The sequence below is a fragment of the Pangasianodon hypophthalmus genome, chromosome 17 (assembly GCF_027358585.1).
Source record: "Pangasianodon hypophthalmus isolate fPanHyp1 chromosome 17, fPanHyp1.pri, whole genome shotgun sequence".
NCBI classification, from domain to species: domain Eukaryota; kingdom Metazoa; phylum Chordata; class Actinopteri; order Siluriformes; family Pangasiidae; genus Pangasianodon; species Pangasianodon hypophthalmus.
In genome coordinates this window covers 19,172,804-19,199,472 of record NC_069726.1, presented here as the reverse complement: position 1 = coordinate 19,199,472, position 26,669 = coordinate 19,172,804, and the positions used below count along the sequence as shown (strand labels likewise).

The 26,669-nt window shown below is 39.8% G+C and overlaps 1 protein-coding gene across 4 annotated transcripts in view; it reads right to left on the bottom strand.

Moving 5' to 3' along the window:
- Positions 1-25,983, bottom strand: part of aak1b (AP2 associated kinase 1b) — a 29,308-nt gene extending 3,325 nt beyond the window's left edge. Inside the window, exons 1-21 of one of the 4 annotated variants that reach the window (XM_034312682.2) lie at positions 24,833-25,983; positions 20,771-20,889; positions 20,392-20,500; positions 18,087-18,229; positions 17,386-17,507; positions 16,849-16,930; positions 16,493-16,625; positions 16,066-16,169; positions 15,310-15,398; positions 14,777-14,922; positions 14,509-14,591; positions 14,125-14,409; positions 13,716-13,888; positions 12,928-13,235; positions 12,223-12,303; positions 11,113-11,172; positions 9,226-9,330; positions 9,007-9,093; positions 8,188-8,298; positions 7,925-8,026; positions 2-7,371 (exon numbers count right to left, since the gene is read on the bottom strand). In XM_034312682.2, coding sequence (XP_034168573.2) covers positions 7,283-7,371; positions 7,925-8,026; positions 8,188-8,298; positions 9,007-9,093; positions 9,226-9,330; positions 11,113-11,172; positions 12,223-12,303; positions 12,928-13,235; positions 13,716-13,888; positions 14,125-14,409; positions 14,509-14,591; positions 14,777-14,922; positions 15,310-15,398; positions 16,066-16,169; positions 16,493-16,625; positions 16,849-16,930; positions 17,386-17,507; positions 18,087-18,229; positions 20,392-20,500; positions 20,771-20,889; positions 24,833-24,986 — 2,685 coding nt within the window. In that variant the 5' untranslated portion in view covers positions 24,987-25,983 and the 3' untranslated portion in view covers positions 2-7,282. Of the gene's footprint in view, position 1; positions 7,372-7,924; positions 8,027-8,187; positions 8,299-9,006; positions 9,094-9,225; positions 9,331-11,112; positions 11,173-12,222; positions 12,304-12,927; positions 13,236-13,715; positions 13,889-14,124; positions 14,410-14,508; positions 14,592-14,776; positions 14,923-15,309; positions 15,399-16,065; positions 16,170-16,492; positions 16,626-16,848; positions 16,931-17,385; positions 17,508-18,086; positions 18,230-19,981; positions 20,039-20,391; positions 20,501-20,770; positions 20,890-24,832 lie in introns of those variants that run through there. The other 3 variants (XM_034312680.2, XM_034312681.2, XM_053241283.1) reach the window with 3 other exon arrangements.
- Positions 25,984-26,669: the final 686 nt, after the last annotated feature.

The window sequence follows — 26,669 nt, the reverse complement described above, 5'->3', positions numbered from 1 at the left end:
ACAGCACAAGAAAAGATCAGGCAATAATCAGTTGCCTAGTAAAGTATGATATTCAACAAGGCATCATTCTATCATTCCTGCAGTTATTATTATCCCGAGATGTAACAGCCACCAAGTGCGCCGCCTTGTCTGATGCCATTTAAATTATATTTAAAGGGATTTCAAATAGCAAATTTAATCTGGAATTCACATAGAATGTGACCTATGACTGTCTACACTCCTGAGCTGCCGGTGATCCAGACCTCCCCCCCTTCACTCTGGACCTGTCCACCGGCAATGCTTCATACTGCCACGAAAACGCTTCAGCTGTTTTCCATGGACTACACCAACACACATTGTGCTCACACACACGCACACTACAGTGTAAACCCATATGAGGATGGGTTCTCTGTTGAGCCTGGTTCCTCTCAAGGTTTCTTCCTATCACCATCTCAGGGAGTTTTTCCTTGCCACCGTCGCCCTGCTTGCTCATCAGAGACGGCACACACACACACACTTCACTTTACTTTTGTTTGTGTAAAGCTGCTTTGAGACAATGACCTTTGTAAAAAGCGCTATACAAATAAAAATGAATTGAATTGAATTGTCTGTGTAGCGTAAACCACCTTCCAACTGAGTCTGACACAAATAAAAACTAAAAACTAAAGCCAAAAAAAGTCAAAAGTGTAATTACAACACAATTTATAACATTTGTGCTTATTCCGGTTTATTTATGGGGGTGTAAAATCATGAACATCTAAACATACTGCTCTGCAGTTACAGGCCACACAATCACAACACTGTAGATAATGATTTAGAATAAAATGCACATATAGAAAGTGCATTAAATAACTGCAGATGGATGAACTGAGTCCTGAACTGGCACACATGAGTCACACACTGACTGAAACCTGGGCTAAAATAGAAGCGTAACTATTCTGAGAGACGTGCATGAGACAGATGAGGAAAAAATGCCCCATTGTTAAGAGATCAGGAATCCGAATCCTAAAAAGATGCCACAGCTAAACGTCCAGAAGAGCAGGAGTGTCTTATCTGGGAGGGAAGGAGATTGTTCCTCTCCCCTGTCAATCAAAGCGATACTAGCCAATCACGAATGTCAGCTGATAAATCAATTACAACACTTCTTTCTCTTCCTGACACTTCACGAGTGGCGCTTTGAAAATATGTGGTGACTTCTATCAGAGGCAACACGTGTCAGTCTTGACCTGAAGAAAACTGGTGGATGGCAGCTCTATCTATATTTCATCACTTCCAGGTCTCTCATCCACAAAATATTCACTTTATCTCTCTCTCTCTCTCTCTCTCACACACACACACACACACACAATATGAATGACTATACTGATATACACACTACATCGGTACTCTTTAACAGGAAGCTCAGCTTATTATTATTATTACCTGTGTCCGTGACCTCACTCACATTCAATAAGCCTATTTTAAATATTTTCGACCAAAGTAAAATCTACACTGTTTAGGACAGATGTTAGTTTTGAACACCACAAATGAGTTCTATATTAAATATCAAATGGCTTGATGTGGTAGTTTCACAATAAAATGTCATCAGACCAAACAAGAAACACCTTCGCTTTTACCCTCATCAAGAAATAAGAGGACATTTAGTAACATTTGCTTGTCATGTTTTCAACTCAGATTTTCCACTAAGATGTTCGTCTGTTTCTTAGAAGAATGTATGGCAATTTTAATGTAATGTCACAAAAATGTGAAAAAAAAAACCAAAAAAAAAAAACCAAAAAAAAAAAAAACCAGTTATTAGGAATTGTAAATCAGGGTGAAATAAATCTTACCTGGAGAAGAAGAGGCAGAAGTTGTTAGCCAGAGTAGCATGAGAGCAATTTTTAGGTCGCATACTTTCATTTCTGAGATTGTTAGTGATTTCTTGTCTGCTATAAAATAAAATATCCTTCTATCATGGCTACATACATCTTTCTGTAATCAGTTGTAAATGAACAGAATTATGAGAATGCCTTATACACTATTGAATATATTGGTATATTGCATAGCTGGTTATACCACAGCTCTGTTGCATTCTCAATTCTGATTGGTCAGAAGGTGTTAATTAATTAAGAGATGCCTAACACACAACAGACTGTGCGGCTATACGAAAATAATGCATGCTGGGGAGTCACACACTTTAATGGTTTATAATTAGATGTAATGTTGTGGAAAGCCTGAGACACAAGATAGGTCCTGTTATCACTTATGTTAGAGCAGCTGTTCCATCACAAGCCTCCCTCTCTCTCTCTCTCTCTCATTTCATTTGTTATTATACTGAGAAAACAGAAAACAAACTCCTCTGTCCTGAAGACTTTCCTGTACTTAGCAAAACTTAGCAAACCACTGTGACTGTTGAAAAGCGCTTACAACCGAGATGCCTTCAACTTAAACAACACATTTTTTAAATCTGTTTATTAGTCTTAGATTATGTGGAGCATCTGCCGTTCAAGTCCCTGTGTATGAGCTGTTACTATAGAAACAATAACATATTAGTTACTCTAACAGCAGTTCCAGCTGTAATTCAAATTACAGATTTATATAAATGCGCTCGTTCTAATATGGTATCGTTTTCATACTAACAACTTACACAAGGACTTGTACGGCAGATGCTCCACATAAACAGACTTTTTAAAAAATGTGTGTAATTGTTAATATAGTGAAGTTTTCTTCGAAGAGATGATGATTTAGCATTCATGGAAGGAGTCTCCAGTCTCAGCACTTTGGAACAGTCAGACATAAAGCTGTAGCTTCCAATTTTCTGACACAGGAAAGGCTTCAGGAGGGAGGACGTGGTGCTTTGTGGTTTCTTGATAACATGACAAGCTGCACCGTTTGTCTTATTAACTTCAATACACAGAGTAAAAAGAGGCTTTTGAGGTACAATACAATGTAAGTGATAACAAGAACTAACTTGTTTCGGGGACAAATCACAACATTAAACATAACTATAAATGGATAAAAAGTACACACTGTTTTGAATAAATAAAATAAATAATAATCGCTGGCATATTTCTTAGGTAAGAGAGGAATAATTATAGGAAAATGTACCATTAAGTTCACTTTGTGTAGTGTTTTATTCCTTATTGCCGCAGAGTGAGAAGAGTGAGGTGCTTGCACTAATGAACACCACTAAACACTTACGTTTCACATGTACATGTTTATTGAACACGCTTTCTTAATTTTTATTCTCTTTTAGACAAAAATATAGAAGGTGCACATGGAGTCGTCTCCGCTCTAACAAACGGGTTCGGGATTTTGCTACGGTGACGATTCGAACCCCAACAGAGAGAGAAAAAAAAAAAAACAACCACATCTGAGCACATAAAAAGAATTGAGGGTAATCTCTGCACAAATACACAAGTCTGAACTGCAGCTGCAAGGCGATTGAAGGACAGCGGTGTGATCTATGCTGAAACGCTGAGATTGCATAGGGGTTAGCGGCGTTTCCTACACGCGACTGTACAGAGCAGGGAAATATGAGCACAGGCTTTATCAGAAAAATAGAACGCTAAATCAGGATGGTCCTGCGCCTGAGCTGTGACAGGTTCTGTAATTATCCATGCACACTACAGCAGAGGGAACTGTTTAAACAGGCAAACACTCAAGATGGTCATTCACATTAATCAATCAATAATGCTGATTAGTGGCTCGACCGGTGATTAGGTTATTAGAGTACAGTTCAGCATCGCTCAAGAAATCATTCACCTGCTTTATTGAGGACAAGTACGATAGAAGGATAGAAAGATGAAACATAGAAAGAGAAATAAGAGAAGGAGGAGAGGATATGATGAGATAAAGAAGGGGGAGACAAGTAGAGAGAAAGGAATAAGAGAAAAGGAAAGATTTAGAGAAGAGAAAGGATGAGGAATAGGGGGAAAAAAAGGGAAGAAAGAGGAGATGCGGAGAGGAACAGGAAATCAAGACTGAGTGGTGAGAGAAAGAAGAGAAGAGAAATGTATGGAAGAGTGAAAAAATAAAAGAAATAAGAAATAAGAGAAGAAGACAGACAAAGAGAAGGAGAGAATATGATAAAAGGGGAGACAGAGTGGAAGAGGAAGGAGTGTAATGAGAAAACAGGAAGAGGAGAAATTAGAATGGGAGTGGAAAAGAAAAGGAAAGAAATAAAAAGGAGAGAAGAGTTTCATAGCCGAGCCCTCTATGGCAGTTAGGAAGAGATAGAGAGGAAAAAGAGGAAAAGAAAATAGGATGAAGAGAAGAGAGATTGTGCTTTTAGCAGACAAGTTTATACTGGATCCAACTCTTATAATTGCCATCTCAAAGAGAACACACACATACACACACACACACACACACACACACACATACACACACACCTGACTGAAATCTTTGTCACAAGCACGTCTTAATGTAAAACAGTAATCTAAAACACTGTCATGCTGAGATATGTGTGTGTTTCTAGGCATCAGCATGTCATTATTAAATACACACATTTGAATAGGTCTCTCTCTCTCTCTCTCTCTCTCTCATACACACACACAATTGCTGCAGAAGTCAGACTCCAGGAAACTCAAACAAATATTTTCCACATTCACATAAACACACAGGGCTCAGAAACACCAGACGTGTGCCAATATTCCGTTTTCACTTCACGATCATTGCTAAACTTCATATCATGGCTTTGCGAGATCATCACAATACTGTGTTTAGAAAAAATGTAGATGTCTCCACTTGGCAGCATCTTGTTCCAGTGGCGAAGGGCACATTCAATGCTGAATCATACATCTCCATATTAGGCCCCTTTTGACACATAGACTTCAAATGATTTGCTCAGTGAGTGAGTGAGAGTGAGACTGACTGACTGTGTGACTGAATGAGTGACTGGCTGACTGACTGAATGAGTGACTTACTGTGTGACTGAATGTCTGAGTGACTGACTATGTGACTAACTGAGACATAAGTCTCAATGACTGACTGAACAACTGAGTAACTGACAGAGTGACTAACTGAATGAGTGACTGTGACTGACAGAGTGACTGACAGAGTGAGACAGTCACTAAGTGACTGACTGAACAACTGACTGACTGACAGTGACTGAGTGAATGAACGAATGAATGAACGAGTGAATGAACAAGTGACTGACTAACAGAGTGACTGAGTGAGTGACTGAAAGAGTGAGACAGACAGTCACTAAGTGACTGACTGAACAACTGACTGGCAGTCTGAGAGTGACTGAGTAACTGACAGAATGAGTAACTGACTGAATGCCTGAGTGAATGAATGAATGAGTGACGGAGTGAATGACTGAGTGAATGAATGAATGAGTAACTGAGTGAATGACTGAGTGAATGAATGAATGAATGAGTAATTGAGTGAATGACTGAGTGAATGAATGAATAACTGAGTGAATGACTGAGTGAATGCCTGAGTGAATGCCTGAGTAACTGAGTGAATGACGGAGTGAATGAATGAGTAACTGAGTGAATGACGGAGTGAATGAATGAATGAATGAGTAATTGAGTGAATGACTGAGTGAATGCCTGAGTAACTGAGTGAATGACGGAGTGAATGAATGAATAACTGAGTGAATGACCGTGTGAAATATTCAATTGTTCTAAGAGCCAAGTCTGATTAAGTGAAGTTGAAAACTGATTAAGTGAAGTTAGAGTGATAGCTAAGCTAACAGTAATGTCAGTGAATTTTCACCTGGAATATTTGGCCACTACACTTGTGTTGGGTGTTACTGCTCTACCTACAATATCAGGAAATACTTCCATAGATGAAGAGGGAATGCCTGTATGGCAGACAAGTGGCCTCACAGCACTCTAATATTGCTATTAGGGCTCTAATAAGGAGATCTGAGCACTGCATTTAATTTGTCCAAAATAAGAAGACAGTTTTCCTTATTTCACTTTCTGAATGCTGCCTACCTAGGGAGCTGATATTGTGTCCATGGTAACAATATTGTCTGACAATATTGCAATATATTATATAATCGGTTATCGGCACATGCCTACTCAACACACATGACATAAAGATATAAAGAATTCTTCTGAATAATCTATGACTCATATACATATGTTTATATCTCACACACACTCGTTCACTAACGCTCTATTCATATTCACATAGAATCTTAATTAGGCATACAGGAAAGATCGCATTAAAGTCTATAATAATCTATAATATCACTACAGTAACGACAGTAAGACTCTCTTTACACACATCACTGCATACAGCGCAGATATACACGTCTCATTTACACTTAGGGCTTCACACACACATACACACACACACACACACACATACCACCTATTTACATCAGTGAGGGGGAAGACGGGATGGACCATGGGGAAACGGACAGAAATGAATGCATGACCATGTGGGAAGAGAAAGAAAGAAAAGAACAGGAGAGGAAAAGAAAGAATGAGAGAGAGAAAAATGGGAGAGAAAGAAAAAACAGAAAAAGAAACAAGAGAGAAAAAATAAAGACCAAAAAGAAAAAACAGAAGAAAAAAATGATGAGAGAAAGAATGAGAGAAATCTGAACAAGAGAGAAAAAGAAAGAAGAAAAGAGAGAGGGAAAAAAAGAAAAACACGATAAAAAGGAACAAAAGAGAGAAAGAAAAAGAAAGATCTAGAAAAGAAATAGAGAGAGAACAAAGAGGCAGAATGAGAGAAAAAAAGAATGAAAGAGAGAGAGAGAGAGAACATGAGAAAAAGAATGAGAGAAAAATAAAGAAAAAGAAAGAGCGATAGAGACAGAGAAAGAAAGAACAGAAAAAAAGAAAAAAGGGAAAATATGAGAGAGAAAGAAAGCAAAGAAAGAAATAAAAAAATAATAAAAAATAAAAATATTATAAATAGTATTAAATAAAAAGAGATTTAACATAATAATAGAAACTACAAAGTGCAGTGCAAGTCTGAGATATGATAAGATCCAAATGTCTTTCTAATCAATCAATAAGGTGAGATGTGTCTCTCTCTCTCTCAAACACACACACATTCACACACAAACAGAAACCGACTAATGTAATGCAGGTTTTTTTGATGAAAGAATGAAGAATGTAACATGAATGAAGAAGAGATGAACCCCCCCCACCCAAGAAAAAAAAAAACTCAGAAGAGGATTGCAGTGGAGAGATGAAAAAAGAAGGGAGAGCAGCAGGACGGAGGCTGAAAGCAAAGCAGTTAGACAGACAGAGGGAAGGATGGATGAATGGATGGATGAATGGATGGATGGATGGATGGGTGGGTGGAGGGAGGGAGGGATGAAGTGAGAGATTTAGACAGAGAGCGTTGAGCTCTACAGGTCGATGAGCTGATCCACCAGCAGCAGTGAACAAGCCAAACTGGGCAAACTGGAGTCAGAGCCAGTAGCGCTGTGGGAGGAGCCTACAGAGAGGGGAGGGGACAATTTGGGTGGGGTAAAGTAAGAAAAGAAGCAGGCAGCAGGGAGAACAGGAGAGAGGAAGAAAGAAAAACAAACAAGGCAAAAGTAAGAAAAGGAATGCAAAAAGGAGGTAAGGAGACGAGAGCAAAAAAAAAAAAAGTGCGTTTAAATGCAAGGAAAAAAGAATTAGCAGGCATTAGCGTTTGGAAGGAGGGCAGGAAAAAAAGAACAAGGTAGGACAGAGGAAAGGAGGGCAGAGAGAGGTAATCATTAAAGAACAGTTCTATAGTAAATAGCACTTTAATCAACTGTTAGAAATCTGGAAACTTTTTGCGAACCATTTTGTAATCAGATCTGAAAGTATAGGAAGTAGAGAAAGATCTAGAACATTCTAATAATTACAAGGTTCTTGCACATTCGTAACTGTAAAGCAGCTGAACTCTGCTTTCCTCTGGTCTAATCTGATCTCACACACCATTTGCTACACTAGTGTGCGACAAATCAATGTAGAAAACAAACAGAGAAGCATTTGAAACACAGCCATGCTCTCTTTACCTTGAGATGTTTTGGAGACAAGAACTGGGATCGGGTCAAACTCGTCATCTGCGCTTTTGTCTGAACCCGGCGGCTCAAAGCCAGAGATCAAGCAAGTCGAGTCTGGAGAGGTAACAAAGCAGCAATATTGGGTTGATGAATAAAGAAAGACGAAAGATAAAAATGCTGGAGAGATGTCGGAAAGGTGGAGTTAACAGACGGAGATGCAGACATTCAGGTGTTAACCAAAAACTACTTGATCATTGAATAGTGAGCAATCACACCTGTCGTGCTGTGGGCAGATCCTCCTGACACAGGTGCAAATTCATCTAGACAGGGGGCGGGGCCAGAGGAGAAAGGACTGCCCAAAAGAGAGTCTTCTCCACTCAGAGTATCTATCACACGGGGGAAGAGAGAGAAGTGGTCAAGTGGTCACATATTTTTTATATATATATATAAATAAAATTATTCTGTAAAACAATTATTTACAAAAATTTGTGTGTCCATCACAACGCAAAACAACAAAGTAACTGATACCAGGTACCACTCTCATAGGATGTGACATTGTTTATAATTATCCCTCGCATGTTTCCCATTTGTTTATATGGAAAATCCCTTCTTTTATAGCCAGGGTTTATTAATTTTCACACAATAAAACAAATTTCAGCAATTTCAATATTCCGTTCACTCTAGTTACCAGAATCAGTTACAAGAAACAGAGGTGGCCAGACTGTACAAAGGCATACAATAGACAGCCGAATAAAAAGTGACCATGACTGTGGTAGTGCGCTTTCATCTACCCCTCACATTTCACTGACGAGGATGTGTTTGAAAATGTAACAGGAGGTTTTCATTGAATTATGTGAAAACAGCTTACTGAACATCCCTGACCTCCACAAAAAAATTGATTTTGCCAGTAATCTGTAAAGATGGAAGTGAATGATGGTGATGAGGAACTTTATCATCTTGATCATCTGAGTTATTTTTCTCCCAACAACGTTCTTAGACAAACTTAGCCACATGCACACTGTCTAAAGTAGAAAAACATTTTTACTGTTGTTCCACTTGTATTAAATATTAAGTTTTTAGTGAATAAGTCTTACCATTCCTCACTGCGTCTGTCTGCACAGGATGAACCTGAGGAGCCTCCAGTCCAGGAATCAGGGAGTCCACACACACCTCAGCACTTCCTGTGTGTATGTGGGCAAGAGAGAGAGAGGGTGGGTTTTACTATTCATTATGTATACATTTTATTTAGACAGAAGAAATCCTGGGTAGTTTTAGAGGTAACACACATGCACGTGTGAGTGTGTTCACATTACCATCTCTCATGTCTTCTACAGAACTACCAAAGGGGTCGGACATTGACAGGAGGTCAGGCAGCAAAAGAGATGCATCTGGAGACTTCAGACCCTCTATTAGCTTTTCTGTACAGAGAGAGAAACAAAGGAGAAAAGCACAGACTGTCACTCTGCATTCAGCACCACAATGTGACTAAAAACCCATCAAACATCCATCTAACTCTCATCTAATACTCATCACATAGCTATGTAACCACCATCTAACCCTCATCCAACAACCGGGTAACCCTCAGCCAACAACCAGCTAACCCTAATCCAACAACCGTCTAACTTTCACATAACCTTCATCCAACAACCATCTAACCCTCATCTAACCCTCATCTCACAGCCATGTAACCACCATCTAACCTTCATCCAACAACCATCTAACCCTCATCCAACAACCATCTAACCCTCAGCCAACAACCAGCTAACCCTCATCCAACAACCGTCTAACTTTCACATAAATTTCATCCAGCAACAATCCAAACCTCATCCAGCAACCATCTAACTTTCACATAACCTTCATCCAACAACCATCTAACCCTCATCCAACAACTATCTAACCCTCATCTAATACTCATCTCACCACCATATAACCACCATCTAACCCTAATCAAACAACCGGCTAACTCTCATCCAACAACCATCTAACCCTCATCTAATACTCATCTCACCAAAATATAACCACCATCTAACCCTAATCAAACAACTGGCTAACTCTCATCCAACAACCATCTAACCCTCATCCAACAACCATCTAACCCTCATCTAATACTCATCTCACCAAAATATAACCACCATCTAACCCTAATCAAACAACCGGCTAACTCTCATCCAACAACCATCTAACCCTCATCCAACAACCGTCTAGCACTGACCTAACCCTCATCTAACACATTTCTACAGTTAAGGCCAAGTTAAGTTTACATACTCCTAGGCTAAATATATTCAGTCTCAGTCTCAACCCCATACATTTAATGTCACTACGCACTTCTTATGGCAAATCAATTAAGGCATCTACTTTGTTCACATCAGAGGTAATATTAAAACAATCAGTTAGAGACAGATTAATTTCACTTTAATTTACTATATCAGAATTCCAGTGGGGCAAATCTTTACATACACCAACCAGACTGTCTCTTTAAAAAGTCTAGAAGATTCCAGAAATTAATATAATGACTTTTAGAAGCTTCTGATTGGCCAAGTGAAGGAACAAAAATTCCAGCAAACTATTGTGCGAAGCTTGTGGGAGGCTACCACAAGAGTATGACTGAAGTTCAAGCAATTAACTTGAACTTGAGGCAGTGAGGCACCAAAGGAACCAAATCCTATTTTGAAATGACCTCTTATGGAAATGAAGTAGATACCTTAATTGACTTAACACAGGAAATGTATGGCAATGTTCAGGTGTTAATTAATGTAATGTTTGAAAATATGAGTATGAGTCTTTAGCCTAGGTGTATGTAAACGTTTTGCATCTAATCCTCATCTAACACCTATCTAACATTCATGAAAAGTCTAACACCCATTAAATTCTCATCTAACTCCAATTTAAAACACACACATCCCTTGTGCAGATTAAGTAATAAACCCACCCTTTAAGTCAAAGAAACTCAACCAAGGGAATGTAAACAAGGCTGTATTAAAAACAGCAATGGAACCCAGGGCTTGGTCAGACATATGTTGCTCATTTCACCCTCCTTTAATCACATTTTCTTCTTATTCATGCCACAAATTTCACATCTCAGACAGGAGGAAGCACTTCACTGTGAGATTTGTTTGTGTGTGTGTGTGTGTGTGTGTGTGTAAAAGTTTCTCTTTTCTAAGTTTACCTGGTTTGGGCTGGATGTAAATAGATGAACTCACCTGGTACTGCCAGTAAATCAGCACCTGAATCCAACCCCAGAATATCAGCAGGTCTTTCAGCTGAGCATAGAGAGATGGAGAGAACAAATTTGTGACAAAAAAATCATGTTGATCTCAATCAGTTTTTCTTTATATTAATTTAGAGTGCATGTATAGGGGTATTACACTGATTAAGATATCAGTTGGATTGTTGTCACGTTATTAGACTACATGTTAGATCGAGAGTGAATGTGAAGTTTATCTGAGGACGAAATTGACAGTGAGGAAGTTGACATCTGACTGTTAAACCCTTTGAAGCACAGTTGTTTAGTGTGAGTGGCACTCTATGTATGCAGGCCTTATGCATCAATCTCTCACACGCATGCTTATCAAATGCCTGTCCTCCAGGCCAGTGGTATCAAAAACTTACTATCACACACTTCCTATCCTGCTGGTAAACACACACATATACACACATGCACTGCAGATGCTAGAGAAATCCTAGAGAAATGTGAGTCTGGATGAAAGAAGACCACCTTGAAGTCAGCCTCTTAAAGTCAGAGCTCATATGCATACTCCATATTTAAATTTAAGTGCTGTGACTTTGTACAACAGGCTATATATAGTTCTGTTCAGCTGTATTAAAAAAAAAAAATCACTAATGTACATGTGTAAACTAACTACAGGTCACAGTGTATTACTGACACTTGGAAACTTTCTATTTTCCAGAAAAAAAAAATCTGCCGAAAGCCGTAAGTAGTTCAGATTCGGTCATGTGTCTGGCAAGCAGACCATCAGCGTCACTTACTGTCGGCTCAGTAAAGTGTGCGTATGTCAGCTGACAGTATGCCGAGTTTCATGTGGAAAACATTGCTCCATGTGCTATACAACCTCTGATGTCAAACATTGTGATGTAACATCAAAAACGTCCAAATGAAAACCACACTGTCCTCTTTATAGCCCTTCTCTGACTGAGAAGAAAGATATACAGTATACACAACCAAGTACTGTTTTTATTTAGCGCACGGTGTGTGAACAGGATATTGTGATAGATTTCTGTTTAATATGAACCGTGTGGAACCAAATGCTTCAAGTGTATCTCAGTGTTTCTGTGTGTGTGTGTGTGAGTACCTGAAGGCTGAGTAATGGGTTCAACAGAGTCCAGTCCAGGCAGAAGTTCCTCTGTGCAAATGCTCGGGGGCTCTACAGTCTCTGTGTGCACACACAGACACACACAAAGACACACACACACACAAACAGAGATCATTTTCAGCTTCTTGCACACACAATAGTTATTTTTTATGTTAGGTTTTACTAATATTTTGCTGGTATTTTCTTAGCAAAGTAGTTCATTACATATATCTCTCTCTTATAGGTCTTTGAATATCCCACCTTTCTTCTGAACTGCTATGTTCACTGAGGCTGCTCTTGCTTCATCTCACTGGATTACTTTTTATTGTTTACTTGCACTCAATGGGACAGTTTTCCTGTCCAACAGAAGCAAGCTTTTTGCTGAGTCGGGTATAAATTTAGTGCCCACGCAATACTGAAACTTTGTGTTGATTTAAAGCTTTGGTTATCAGCATCCTATGTAGTGTGAGAATAATAATATAACATGTGTGATAGATCTTCAAATAGGATCCAGCAAGTACGGCTGTGACTCACTTCATGAATAGAGTCTGGAAAAACACCGCAGAATTTTTTTTAAAAACCTTTAAATTTGGGGAAAATACAGCATTTGGTAGCTATTTGAAGGGAGACAGAGAACTGTGGTTTATTCTTTTACTGAATAACAGAAAAGGGCAGAGTTTTATATTTGAGACAGGCATGAATTACCTTTGGAGAGTTTGGTGAAGTTTTTGTTAAGCAGTTCCTCGGCTGTCAGCTTGGAGAAGTTATCATCGCCGAAGGGGTTCCAGGACGGCTGGTCCAGGGCACTAAGACTCAAAGCAGCACTGGTGCTAAGACTCGGAGCAGAAGTTGCGCTTAGACTTGGGGCAGGAGGGGCAGAAGAAGTGGCAAGACTTTGGGCAGAAGTGGTGACAAGATTTGGAACAGAAGTGGTGGCTCCGCACTGCTGGCTAGATTCATACACACTCTGCTGGGAAGACTGTGGAGAGTTGGATGGAGTGGTGCTGGCTGACCTGTAGGGTGAATGTACACATACACATGAAACACATGAGAGATGGATCTCAATCAGCTACTCAAACACGTACATGAGAGGTAGAGCTGTTGTAAGGAGGCCATGAAACCACTGAACCCAGTCAGTAGTTCACATGTAGCCAGATGTTTACAAATGCAACTTAACTGTCTGTCTCATAGCGAACGTTTACATTACTGTTCTAATTTACAGTCACTTTGTACTTTGCCAGAATTCATTCTCATGGTTACATCTAGCTAGCTAATGTAATGACACTTCACAGGCAGCAGACAGGAATCTCACTTCTAGCATTAGTTACTCTGCAAGCTAGCTACGTTAATCAGCTCACGTTTTACAACGAGAGTTAACTCTGTTTAAAACAACTAGCTGTATTTGAATTTGAGCAGAGAAAGTCATAAGAAATTGCATGTAATTAACTTGTGCTAGAAGTGATGACGTATGACTGTAATAGGGCGGTTGTTACTTGGATTTGTTGAGGTTCGCCTCGGCTGTAGCAGCCTGTAGCTGCTGCGTTGACTGGCTTGCACACACACCAACCATTGCACTGTGTGTGACATCACTTTGGATGCGTCTGTGCCCTGCCTTCTGGGTCCTTGGGGAAGAGGGCGGGGTTTGGGAGAGGCCCATAGTGGTAGGCTGGAGAGGAAAAAAGGTTTAAAAATGATGAAGAATGAACACAGGAAACAACAAGTTTAAATGAGATTAAAGCTATTTTAATCATAGACTCCTAATTTATTATGCTGAAGTGTTTCTAAACCTCCAGTGTAATGAGTCAGGAGCAGGGAGAGACTATTTACGACAAGGCAGGTGCTTGCTAATTTTGTATGTCTCGCTGGAGCACACTCAGGAAATGTGAAAGCGAGGATGATTACCATTTCCTCAGCAGTGGGTGGGGCAGGGGGTGTGGTAGTAGGCGTGGCTTCAAGTGGCTGTGCTGCAAGAGGAGGCTGTTTTTGTTGTTGTGGTGGTTGTTGATTTTGTTGTTGTTGCTGTTTGCGCTTGGCACTACGTGCTGGAGCGGTGGGTGGAACCGGACTTGAAGGAGTGGGTGTGGCTTTCTGAGGAGCAGGACTTGTTACTGCTGGAGGGGCGGGGCTTGTCACTGGTGGAGTTACACTTCCTGATACAGGTGCCGAAACTGGGATTGGCTGCACGGACTGTTACACGCATCACAAAGAGACAAACTTAATAACTTGAGTCAAGAACTGCTTCCCATATGAACGCAGGATAAAACAGACTGACACACACACACTGACCTGTTTGTGCTGAGGCTGGTTAGAGGAGTGTGTGATCTGAGACTGCAGTGCTGCAGCTGGCTGAGCCAAATTCACACTCACAGCTAAAGACACAGAAAGAGACAGGGGTTGGAAACTTTGGCTGTGTAAGTTTTCCTACGATTTGTGAGAGATTACGATTTGTGCGTCAGACGTGTTGGTGGTGTGTGAGGTTTGCACAAACGTTTGCTTTGTTGCCTATGGTTTATGTGTGGAGTGTATGAGAGGTGTGGGTGGTGTGTATGTGTACCTGAGTGTATAGGTGTACCTCTCTTGCGTGGTGTGAGTGCAGCAGGTTGGATCTGCAGGACGCCTCCTATTGGCTGAGCCTGAGCAGCTTTGGGCCTCTGACGTGGCGTGATGGACGTCTCAGTGGTGGGAATGGGATCTGTGAGCCTAACACACACACACACACACACACACACACACACGCACACACTTGTTTGCTCAAAATGTAATGAACATCTTCTCTGTAACTCAAATACAATTTAAAAACTTTTGTTTGTTGGAGAAGCCAAGTCAAGCACAAATCTCATTTTAACTATAACAACCACTAACATTAAAAAATGTTTTTTAAAAAGGTTTATCTACATATCATGAAATTATCACTCATCTCAGAAACCACTGCTTGGCTCAGTAACACCAACCAGTTTCATGCTATTCATTTAAAACAAGATAAAAATATATATATATAAATATATATAAAATATCAGCATAAATCAAGCAACATGCTAATAGAGAAATAGAGATCAGTTTAATCAGAAGTGAAACAAAGTGGTTTACCTGGGCTTCGTCTGTGTTTGGCTCTTCTTCGCCGCTGCTGCCTCGCTTGCTCTTATTGGCTCAGGGAGCTTAGAGGGAAGTGGGGAATTCTGGGAAAATTAAATAAACATCATAGATATAAATTCTCTGCTCATTTACAGTCCTTCCTAAATAAGGACAGGTACAAATCAGAGAAGACTGTGGAAACAGACCACCAGCCACCACACGCTGATTCTATTTCATCAGTTCATCTAATTCTTATTATTCAAGAATCTCATATTTAACCTTGAGAAAGATCTAGAGTTTTAGATCTAGAGACACTGCTTCTCCTTCTTTTACTTCTTTTTTCTGTCATCAGCGCTTAACACACAACTCCATTTCTACAAAAGCAGATTTTTGCTTTTTATACAATTTATATTTTTATAATATTTCAGTATTTAAATAGTTCAATATTTAGTGTGAAAATTTCCTAATGAAATACACTGATGCAATGCTGGTGGAATACTGATGAAACCTTTCTTCTCTTTACATCTTTGACATGTAAATTTTTTATAACTCATGAAATATAAACAGCACAGAAGAGACAGAAAGAGAGAGAGAGACAGACAGACAGACAGAAAGAGTGAGAGACAGACAGAAAGAGTGAGAGACAGACAGACAGACAGAAAGAGTGAGAGACAGACAGACAGACAGAAAGAGTGAGAGACAGACAGATAGACAGAAAGAGTGAGAGAGAGAGTGAGAGAGAGAGAGAGAGAGAGAGAGAGACAGACTGACCTGTGTGTTTTGGACAGGACATTCACGTCGAGCGAGTCGGAAAGCAAAGTGAGACACCTGATAAATATCGGGCCGTTTATCCGGATCCGGCTCCAGCATGTAGCCTGATCCAGAACCACATACCAGCAGACAGAGGAGGACAAGAGGAGGAAAGAAAGAAAGAAAGAAAGACCATCAGGTGTAAAAAGAACCAGTGGCCCCCACAACCATAGCTGAGAAACTCTGTTAGTGCTTTTATCACCTGGTTATTATAGAAGGACAGGGTTGTAAGAGAGAGAGAGAGAGAGAGAGAGAGAGAGAGAGTGTGTGTGTGTACACAAGAGTTATGTCTCATTAACAGAGTATAAACCAGGGTGCATTCCCGCATTATTCCAGTCGCGTTCCCAACATCCCTGTGGAACTCTGTAGTGTGGACGGAGACACTCACGGATTAGACAGTGCATGTCGTAGGAGTAACGGGAGTTATCTGGGATGGTGAAGCTCCCGTCACATATGGCCACCTGACTCTCTCCGAAGGGCAGCGAGAAAAAGCACAGCTTATACAGCAAGCATCCCAGAGCCTGCGTCACACACACACACACACACACACACACACACTTTCAGAAGAACTAATGAAACTACTGATGAAAACCACAAGACAAAACACACCATCAGTCAGGACTAAAATAATATATTAGATTAGATTAATTTAGATTAGTAGGTATATATGAAATCTGATGTGTGTGTGTGTGTGTGTGTGTGTGTGTGTGTGTGGGTGGGTGTGTGTGGGTGTGTTATACTGACCCAGATGTCTGCTTTGGTGGTGATAAGTTTACCGTTATACAGGTTCACCATTTCAGGAGCTCGGTATGAGAGAGTGGTGTACCTGCATACACATACACACACACACACACACGCACACACACACACACACATACAATTACTAAGTATAAGGTGGAGGAAGGGAAAGATGGAGCAAGTGACAAGGAAAAAAATGAAAAAAAAGAAGAGAAAAGAGAAGTGGAAGAAGTGATGAAGAAAAAAGAATGGCAAGAATGGAGAAGAAAAAGGGGAAGATAGAGAAAGATATGGAAGAAACAGAAGAACTGGAAAGACAAACCAGAATGAGAAAGATGATGAGAAAAAGGAAAAACGGAGGAAGAAAAAACAAGAATAAGAAGACAGAGAAGAAAGGAAAAAGTAAGAAAATGAGAAAAGGAAGAAATGATTAAAGAAGAGAATAGGAGGGACAGAAAGCACAAGAGAGGCAAAAAAGGATGAAAAAAGATAAATTGAAATTTAAAAAAAAAAAAATTAAGAAAAGAGGAGAGATTGCCATACTTTTTGATCTCTTCTTCCACAACAGTCACTCCATCACTCTGTGGGTTTTGAAACTTCTTGGTTGCGCTGCCGAAATCACACAGTACGTAATGTCCCTGATCATGTAACAGGATATTCTCCACCTGAAATACACACACACACACACACACACACACACACACACACACACACACTACAGGTCATGAAATTTACATTCCACCCACATACACCTGCATCTCTCTTGATTACTGATGGTCATTCTAATATGCATGTTTGTTTGGGTGTGTGTGGCTTCAGGTCCTGGTGGGTTATAGGTGTTTTGTATTGACGTGTTTTATACAGGTGTGTGTTTGGGGGTGTGTGTACGGGTGTGTGTACCTGGTGGTTTACAGATTTTTATATTTGTGTGTGTGTGTGTATACCTTCAGGTCCAGGTGGATTATGGGAGTTTTGTATTGATGTGATTATGTATGTATGTATGTATGTATGTGTGTGTGTGTGTGTGTGTGTGTGTGTGTGTGTGCCTTCAGGTCCGGGTGGATTATGGGAGTTTTGTATTGACGCGATTGTGTCTGTGTGTGTGTGTGTGTGTGTATACCTTCAGGTCCCGGTGGATTATGGGAGTTTTGTACTGACATGATTATGTCTGTGTGTGTGTATACCTGGTGCTTAACAGAGTTTTATATTTGTGTGTGTGTGTGTGTGTGTGTGTATATATACACCTTTAGGTCCCGGTGGATTATGGGAGTTTTATATTGGTGCAGTTGAGCTACAGCTTCACACGTATCACAGAAAATCTGCAGCACTTCAGTCTCTGTGAATCCCGTTTGCAGACGCTGGTTCATCAGATTCACCACCTGACCTCCTACACACACACACACACACACACACACACACACACACACACACACACACACACACACACTAGTTAGCATAGCAGCACGGTGAGTGTTCTAGATTTAGAAAAAGTCATCCAGGTAGCGTTTCAAGAGTCAGACGAATTGAATTGTGCACATGTCTTCAGGAATTTGCTTTTTTCTACTGATGGAAAGGTTGTCAGACACATTTATAAACACAGACAAAATAAAATCATATAATCACTTTCACCTTGCGTCTGTTTTCTGTAATGTCTGGTGATTTTAAAATTAATGGGATGCTTCTGGAAAGTCTAAAAAAAGATCAGTGCAGACAATCACACAAACAAGAGTAAGAAAAAGGCATCAGAAATGTCTGCGCTAATACTATGGACACAATATTTTATCCCAGTGTGATTTAACACACACACACACACACACACAAACAAATATACACATTCACTGGCCACTTTAAGAGGAACACCTGTACAACCTCTCATTCATGCAATTATTCAATCAGCCAATCATGTGTCAGAAGTGCAATGCGTAAAATCATGCAGCTACAGGTCAAGAGTTTTACATAATGTTCATATCAAGCATCAGAATGTGATCTCGGTGACTTTGACCGTGGCATGTTTCTTTGTGCCAGATGCACTGGTTTGAGGATTTCAGAAACTGCTGATCTGAAATTTTCACATAGAAAAGTCTCCAGTTTATACAGAATGATGCGAAAACACAAAAAACATTCAGTGAGTGGAAATGCCTTGCTGATGAGAGAGTTGTCAGAGGAGAATGTCCAGACTGGTTCAAGCTGACAGGAAGGCTATTGTGACTCAAATAACCACTCGTTACAACCATGGTGAGCAGAAAAGCATCTCAGAACACACAACATATCGAACCCTGAAGTGAATGGGCTACAACAACATGGGCTACAACCTTGAGGCGGATGGGCTACAGGAATCTGAGGCTGCAGTGGGCACAGAGTCACTGAAACTGAGCAGCTAAAGACTGTCTGATGTATGCATGTGTGTGTAAACGTTTGGCTAAATAGGACCTGCATACTCTTATTTTCCTTACTCATTAATATTCATGTGCTAAAATGAGAATTAAAAAGAGGTCATGGTGAAAATGTGGGAGGAACAGTACTGTGTCTGAGGTGTGACTGCCTCCATGTGGCTCTCTTGAACAACTGCAGCAAATGAAAAATATTTCATGCATTGTGGTTTTTTTCCTGTGTGTCTTTTAAACAGATTTAAATTATTGTACTTGAAAAATAAAATGTACATTTTTAATGCATTTTAATAAACTGTTGTAGACTGCCTTTCTTTCCGGGTTTCCAACTCACAGTCTTTTCTCGTTGAGACTCCGCACTATAAATTAATATTCATATTAGCATTCTGAGACATGGCTAAGAAAGAGCATATGGAATAAGAGAAAGAGAAAGATATTTTACATGTAATAACATGCGCACGCTTACTGTCACTGTTCTGATTGAGTATTAATCTAACAGACGAATGTGAGGCTTCCCACAGGGGCAGGTGGAAAGAATACTAATGAATCAGTGAAGTAAATCTGTACTGAGAAACAAGTTGTAGGGACAACCAGCACAAAAAAACCCACAAAAAACATGCAAAATTAGCAGCTGCTGCTTGTGGAGCCCTCCCAGTCGAGTCCTGCTGCACTGACAGCGTGTTGCCTCCCACACTCGGCCCGGCTCAGTGAGTGTATTAGCATATCATGCAGGAGAAATAAGATTCAATTACAATTCGGACGGAAATCACAGACGTCCCAGAGTTGTAGCACTGCAGATATGCCGTGTTCTGGAATATTTGGACCAACAACAAAAAAGAAAAAAGAAAACCTGGATGTGATACAGAAAACATTTTAAATTATATAGTTGTGTAATTATCTAATCGTGTATTCTCGCCATGCTCTCCGGCCTCAGGTGATTTTTGATTTCTACGCACACATTGCAACGGTATGTTTACGTTTTTCCATTGCCGTAATTCTGACCAATCGTTTCCCAAATTTACCAATTCAGCTCTGATTCGAGCTCAACAAACGGACTAATAGGTATAAAGGCATCCTAAGTGACTCCTTGATCAGAACTCTGAGAAATCAGGGAGTGAAACTGAATCAAGGATTGAATCATCCTTTACCTGAGCATGCTTACCTTTACACACGTCCATGAGGATGAGAACCTCCCACACATCACCGCCTCCTACAGCCGTCACGCTCGAGTCCACGTAGCCCACAATGTTCTTATGGCCTGAGAGATCCCTCTGCGTGCACACACACACACACACACACACACACACACACACACATTAAGGGTGCCATTATAGCTGCTGGACTTCGTAGTCAACATTACCGTTAGTCATGTGAGTCTTTTCATCTAAATTACGCTTTCTCGTTTGCAAGTATTTATAGATATATAAGGAGCATGAAATATAATAACACAGATATAAAATAACATCATTACAAATATTGACAACCCTTTATAAACATTGGAGCATATGCTGAGAGCTGCAACATTTAGAAAATACACTCACCATGATTTGAATTTCTCGGCGACACACCTGCAGGTCGTGTTCGTTATTCACGTACATTCTCTTCAGCGCACATCGAACACCCTGATTGGTCCGAACCAAAAACACGATGGCAAAACCACCTGCAAAGCACAAGCGAAAAAAAAAGAATAAATTGACTCACTCTTCCTTCTGTTTCATTATGACACAGAGTGTTTTTGGCCAAGGAGCTGGGAGAGCTCCATTTGAGCCAAGTCACGTCTTTATATCGGTGAGACCATGGGATTGTGGAATCGAGAACACACAGGTCATCAAGACAACAAACCACAAACGCTGAATGTTATGTAGAGTCATGCAGTGCAGCTTTTCAGTAGGAATGAAAGTCATGTCATGTCACTTTGCATCAAAGCCCTGGATTTGTACTTGCAACCTTCAGACCACTGGCACAGAGACCTTATCAAGGTCAACAGCGCCGCCATGTGGATGTTCAGAGAAGCGCAGAGGACAGATGAGTGAACCAATACGGAAATATCAGAAATTTTAAAACAGTTTTACAAACACCCAGAGATGCGCCATTACTTCACGTCCTCTTTAACCATATTGGACTAGTTTTACATGTTGAGGTGGGGTAATGTAATTATTACAGTAGCATCTCTGGGATTTTAGTTCTGTCCAGTCCATCATGATAGTCATTTTTATAAACTGTACATGCACATTTTTTGGACTATTTTAAACATTTTCCCCCATTTTCTCCTCAATTTGGTCTCCCACCCACTAGCTAACTCTAGTGGGCAAACAAGTGCTTTCCTCCTAGATGTGAAGCCAATTGCTGCTCATCTTATGTGACAGGGCAGCATAACACAACCTAATGGAGAAAAATGCTATCCGCCCTCTTCCGCATACGTGGAAGGAGTGTATACCCTGGAGGGAGCACAGCCAGGTTTTGTTCTTTTCACTCCCTGCAGTGGATCGCTATCTGGATCCGAACTTTCCATCTCCCAATGAAAGGGCAAATGCTTTTCTGTTGTGCCACTATATATATATATATATATATATATATATATATATATATATATATACACACATACATACACACACACACACACATACATACACACAGTCTGTCACAAAAGTCTCCATACATAGGGGAAATTAACACTTAATTAACACTTAAGGCAAAATGTCTTCCAAAATTTCTTATACTTAGTTTACTTTTTTTTTTTCCAAATAGCCTTTAAGAATGCCTTTGAAAAAAGAAGAACGTATTAAAATCATTCTCATGTTGCGATGGACTTTAACAGGAAACATGGCAAGAAACTCACACACAACATTGTTGATAAACTTCAACACATAAAAAGTGTTGCAGACCAACCAAGAAGTGGACGTCCACGAACATCCGCTGATGAATGCACAACCGACATGGTGCTGATATACATAGTCCCCTGTGTACGGAGACTTTTGCAACACCGTGTGTGTGTGTATATATATACACGGTACTGTGCAAAACTCTAAGGCACCCTATTTTTTTAAGTACAAACTTTGTTATAGATTTTTATTTTATGACTTCTACATTACTGATTCAGTACAAATACATTTTAGATTTCCAAATATTAGTTTTCCAGCGGAAAATTAAATGTTACAGAAAAATGTTTGTATGTCAGTAAAGAAAGCAGCAAATTACATAAGAGAAACTTCTCAGACAAAAAAAAAACATAATGAAGGCTGCTGGGTTTCGCTGCAAAAATAAGAAGCGAGTGCGACAGTCAAAGTCTCCAGAAGAACTGTGGCTGCTTCTGCAAGATGCTCAGTAACACTTACAGCTCATTTCCTTATAAAACTGCACACACTGTACCTGAGACTGCTTTTTTTTTTTTTTTTAAAGCGAAGGATCGTCACACCAAATATTGACTTTGTTTCATTTATTACTGTTTACTGCTCTTTATAGTATTTTTTTTTAAATAGAAACATTTAGTTTCATTATTTTTGAAGGCATCTTTGCTCTACAGCATTTCTTTGCATGTGAAAAAAAGACTTTTACACAGTACTGTACACACCTTGTGAACTGGCATGTTGGTAATAATTGGTCTTCAGCATAAAGGCAATGCAGGACGTGAAACCAAACGAGACTGTTTGTAGTACTGTCTGAGTTTAAGACACAGAAGACTAAAATATAAATAAAATATAGACTTAAGAGAAATAATGGTTCTGGGGATTTGAGATCATTCTTGAGCCTACAGATATGTTCTGCTCAAATGATCTGCTAATGATGGAGCACACTTTGCACAACCACAAGCCCTACAACAAGCACTTAATAATAAAAATCAAAACATGAAATGTAGTGTATGTCATATGAATGGAATTATGATGACTATGCATACGTTGTGAGGACATTGTGTAATTTATACTGAGATTGCCTCTCCACGCAGATTGATCAAGTTGAATGCGTTACATTCTTATACAGAGTCTGGTGACTTTGAGTGACCTTCCATCATACAGGACCCAAAATGCACCTCTCTAGTGTTATAATGCAAAATACAGGGAGTCCCAAAAGTTTCCATACATAGGGGAAATTAATACTTTTTAGCACAATGTAATTTTATTTAAAAACATCCTCTACATCCTCTCTTTGTAAACACACCCGAAGTCGTCTCTCCTACTCAGGATGAACCAGAGTTAACACATCTGGTGTTACGCATGTAATCGCACTTCGAATGCGTTACTTTAAATGATCTTCGTGCTGTATATTTTCCTGTCAAACCAATACGTTCTTCTTTTGTCAAAGGCATGTTTAAGGCTATCTGAAAAATATATATATATAATATAAACTATTATATATTAACATTAATAATATATAGTATTAATTTCCCCTATGTATGGAGACATTTGGGACACTCTGAAGTTCCACTGGTAATATTCTGCGGCATACTATATATTAAGATAATAATGTCACAGTTGTGAAATCTGCTCAGGTGTGAAAAGTCCAGGTGAAAGTAAGAGAAAGTGGTGTTTCTAATATGTTCTGTTAAACGACTGAAGGCTCACAGTGAGCTTCTAGGACAAGTCACACAGAGTGTGAACAGGACATTCAGACAGATTTCTCACACAGCTTTAAATAACCCTGTAAACAATGTAGTAATCAATAATAATAATGATCTGTCGAGTAAAATGACTCGGTGCTCGGATCAGTGATTAATAACTGACGGAATAAAAACAGCTCTTAGACTTCTGCGTGTGACTGAATTCGAACTCAAAATGTCATCAGTACAATGTTCAACCAATGAGCAAGTGGAAGTGGGGGGATGTTTCAATAGGATTTAGACGCCAAATTAATCTCCTTACAAATACATTACTCGTCACTGGTGCTGCACGATATTGAAGAAAAATGCGATATGCGATAATTTTTTAACTGTTAACTTTTTGTTAGCAGTATTAAAGTATTAAAATCACTCAGTTATCACGAGTGAATTATTTCTAATTCACTGGGATGGTGGATTATTTTTTTTTTTTTTAAACATGATGTCTCATCACTATGACGAAACATTCTGTAAGGAGATAGTTATATTTATAAGGAGTCTCAGGTGTCAGGGATCTGCAAGGGACCTAAGTTTTCCATCATGGGAAAGTTTTCAGGATAGAGGAGTTTGCAGTTTCTCTGTAACATGAGAAGCTGCTGTGTCTTTTTGTGTCTTATTCATTTCAAGAGAGAGGAAAAAAAAAAGAGCTGCTGGTGAGGTAAAGACTGTTTACAGCTGCTATAACGTAAGTGAGAACAGGAGCTAACTTATAGATATTTCACAATGTTAATGTTAAAGTATTAACAGCATAACCGTCATTTTTTAATAAATAAAAAATCGCAATGTGTGTTGCTGTGTACGAGCAACAAGAAAACACTTCAGGATGTCCTCTTATTGGAAAATAATCAACTTCGGGGTAGTAATGCTTCACGCCACCATGACGATGATTATTTTTTTTCTATAACAGCACGTCCTGAAGTTTTCCTAACATAAACCTGCGTTTAGAATGTGTTTGAGCAGGACGGTCACTAAACCGTGGGCTCGGGTGGGACACGCGTATGATCATCCTGACCTTCAGCGAGGGTTTCCTCCACGGTGACCTGATGATGTCCGATGGTGAAGGTCCGGCCGATGAAGTTCCCACCGACTCCACTGGATCCTCCACCACCTCCAGAGCCAGGACCAACACTAACCAGCTCCCTCCGAGAGTCGAAGAACTTCTTCATGCTGAGATTCTTGACTCAGATATCACCTCGTCACGGACTGGGTTCTCAGAAATGACCCAAAATTAAATAACAGGGTTCCAGTAGCGTTAAGAAGGGATGTGTAATAGATGTGAAGCCCCTTTAATGTGAATCAGAGGCTGTCTCAGCTGCCCTGGGAGACATTGTGCCTATAGCGTTATATAATCCTATATAATTCACGGTGTCATATATTACAGCATTTATGGTAATAACGGTTCTCCAACATCTGGTTCCAGTTATCTGTTGTTAGCTTTATCTAGCTTTATAAACCAGGCAAAAAGAGCAAAATTGTCCACTGACACTCAGATAAAGCCCTGAGGAAAACAAGAACACATCTTTCCCGACCTTAAACCATTCCTGTGAGATGGAGACACAAAGCTGGAGGTGTTTTCGTGCCTATTTCAGCTCGACTGCGATTTCGGTCATTCAGCGAGCTAATGCTAACGCTAACGCTATGTCTGACGGTTGACAGGCTGCAGTTAGCCAGCTAGCAACGCAGCAGTAAACACAGCTGTACACCATATCACGGTGCAACATAACCATGCATCACTAGCATTATTTTAACGGGCGTTAATAAAATGAAGGAGCAAAAATATACAAACTGGCTAATCCAAACCAGCTAAGCTAACCCGCTATAGAACGGACTGATGTGGACTAAACTATTATCTTAGCTTAGCCTGTGCAGCTACCCCGAGAAAATCATTGCAAAAATAATGATATGTACAGCGCTGACGATTTCCATCGGCAGACGCGAATTTTTAAACTAAAGGTTCATTTTAGGATTAACAGATTTCATTTCTGTTGGGGGGAAGAAAAAAAATCAATGTCGCAAATCTAGCGACAAATACTAGCTGTCAGTACGCAATCCGCGTACGCATGCGCAGTGACAACCGAGTCGCCGGGACGCCGAAGTTGACGTGTGAAACTCGTGCGCATGCGCAGTCTCATGGCGCGCCCTCAACCCGCTATCCGGAAGTGACAATTTTTTTTAAATATGCATTTTGGAAAACATTAAGTTTTGAGAACAACAGACAAGCATGCACTGATAATAATTTGCAAATATAACTTCACATTGGTTTTATTTTTAGAATGAAAAACATTTAAATGTGTGATGTCATATTTAGCAAACATAAAGAATTTGAATGTGCAGCTTTGCTGAGGTTAAAGGAAAACTCCATGCTGAAACATGGTAAATCTGTTTACACTGAAAAATGGTATGTGCTTCGCAATTCTTGTGCTAATTTGTTAGTTGGTGATGCATGTTCCTTATTCCAATGAGAAGTTAGTTGGTGTGTGCCTCTCTGACGTCACTGCGGAGACATTGCTAGTGGAGGGACAATGTTGCTCAATAGGAGAAAAAATTTCCAGCAATCTCAGACAGAAAAAAAAAAACCATGTACGCCTCCACGAAAGCGTGTGTTTTGTTTGCTCTGTCAGAGCATGTGAAGCTCATACTTTAACCACACTTTCACAGTGAACTTCAAACATTCATGCAACATTTTGGACCAAAATTGCATTAATGCAGCTTGCAAATTACCATTTACAAGCCACCCCGAGCACAGCACAGGTCGAACGGCATTGTGAGTAATTTATGAAAACTTAAAGTGAAAATAGACATGTTGATAAAAGAAATAAATCTTGGACAGCACTGACGTCATTCTGCGT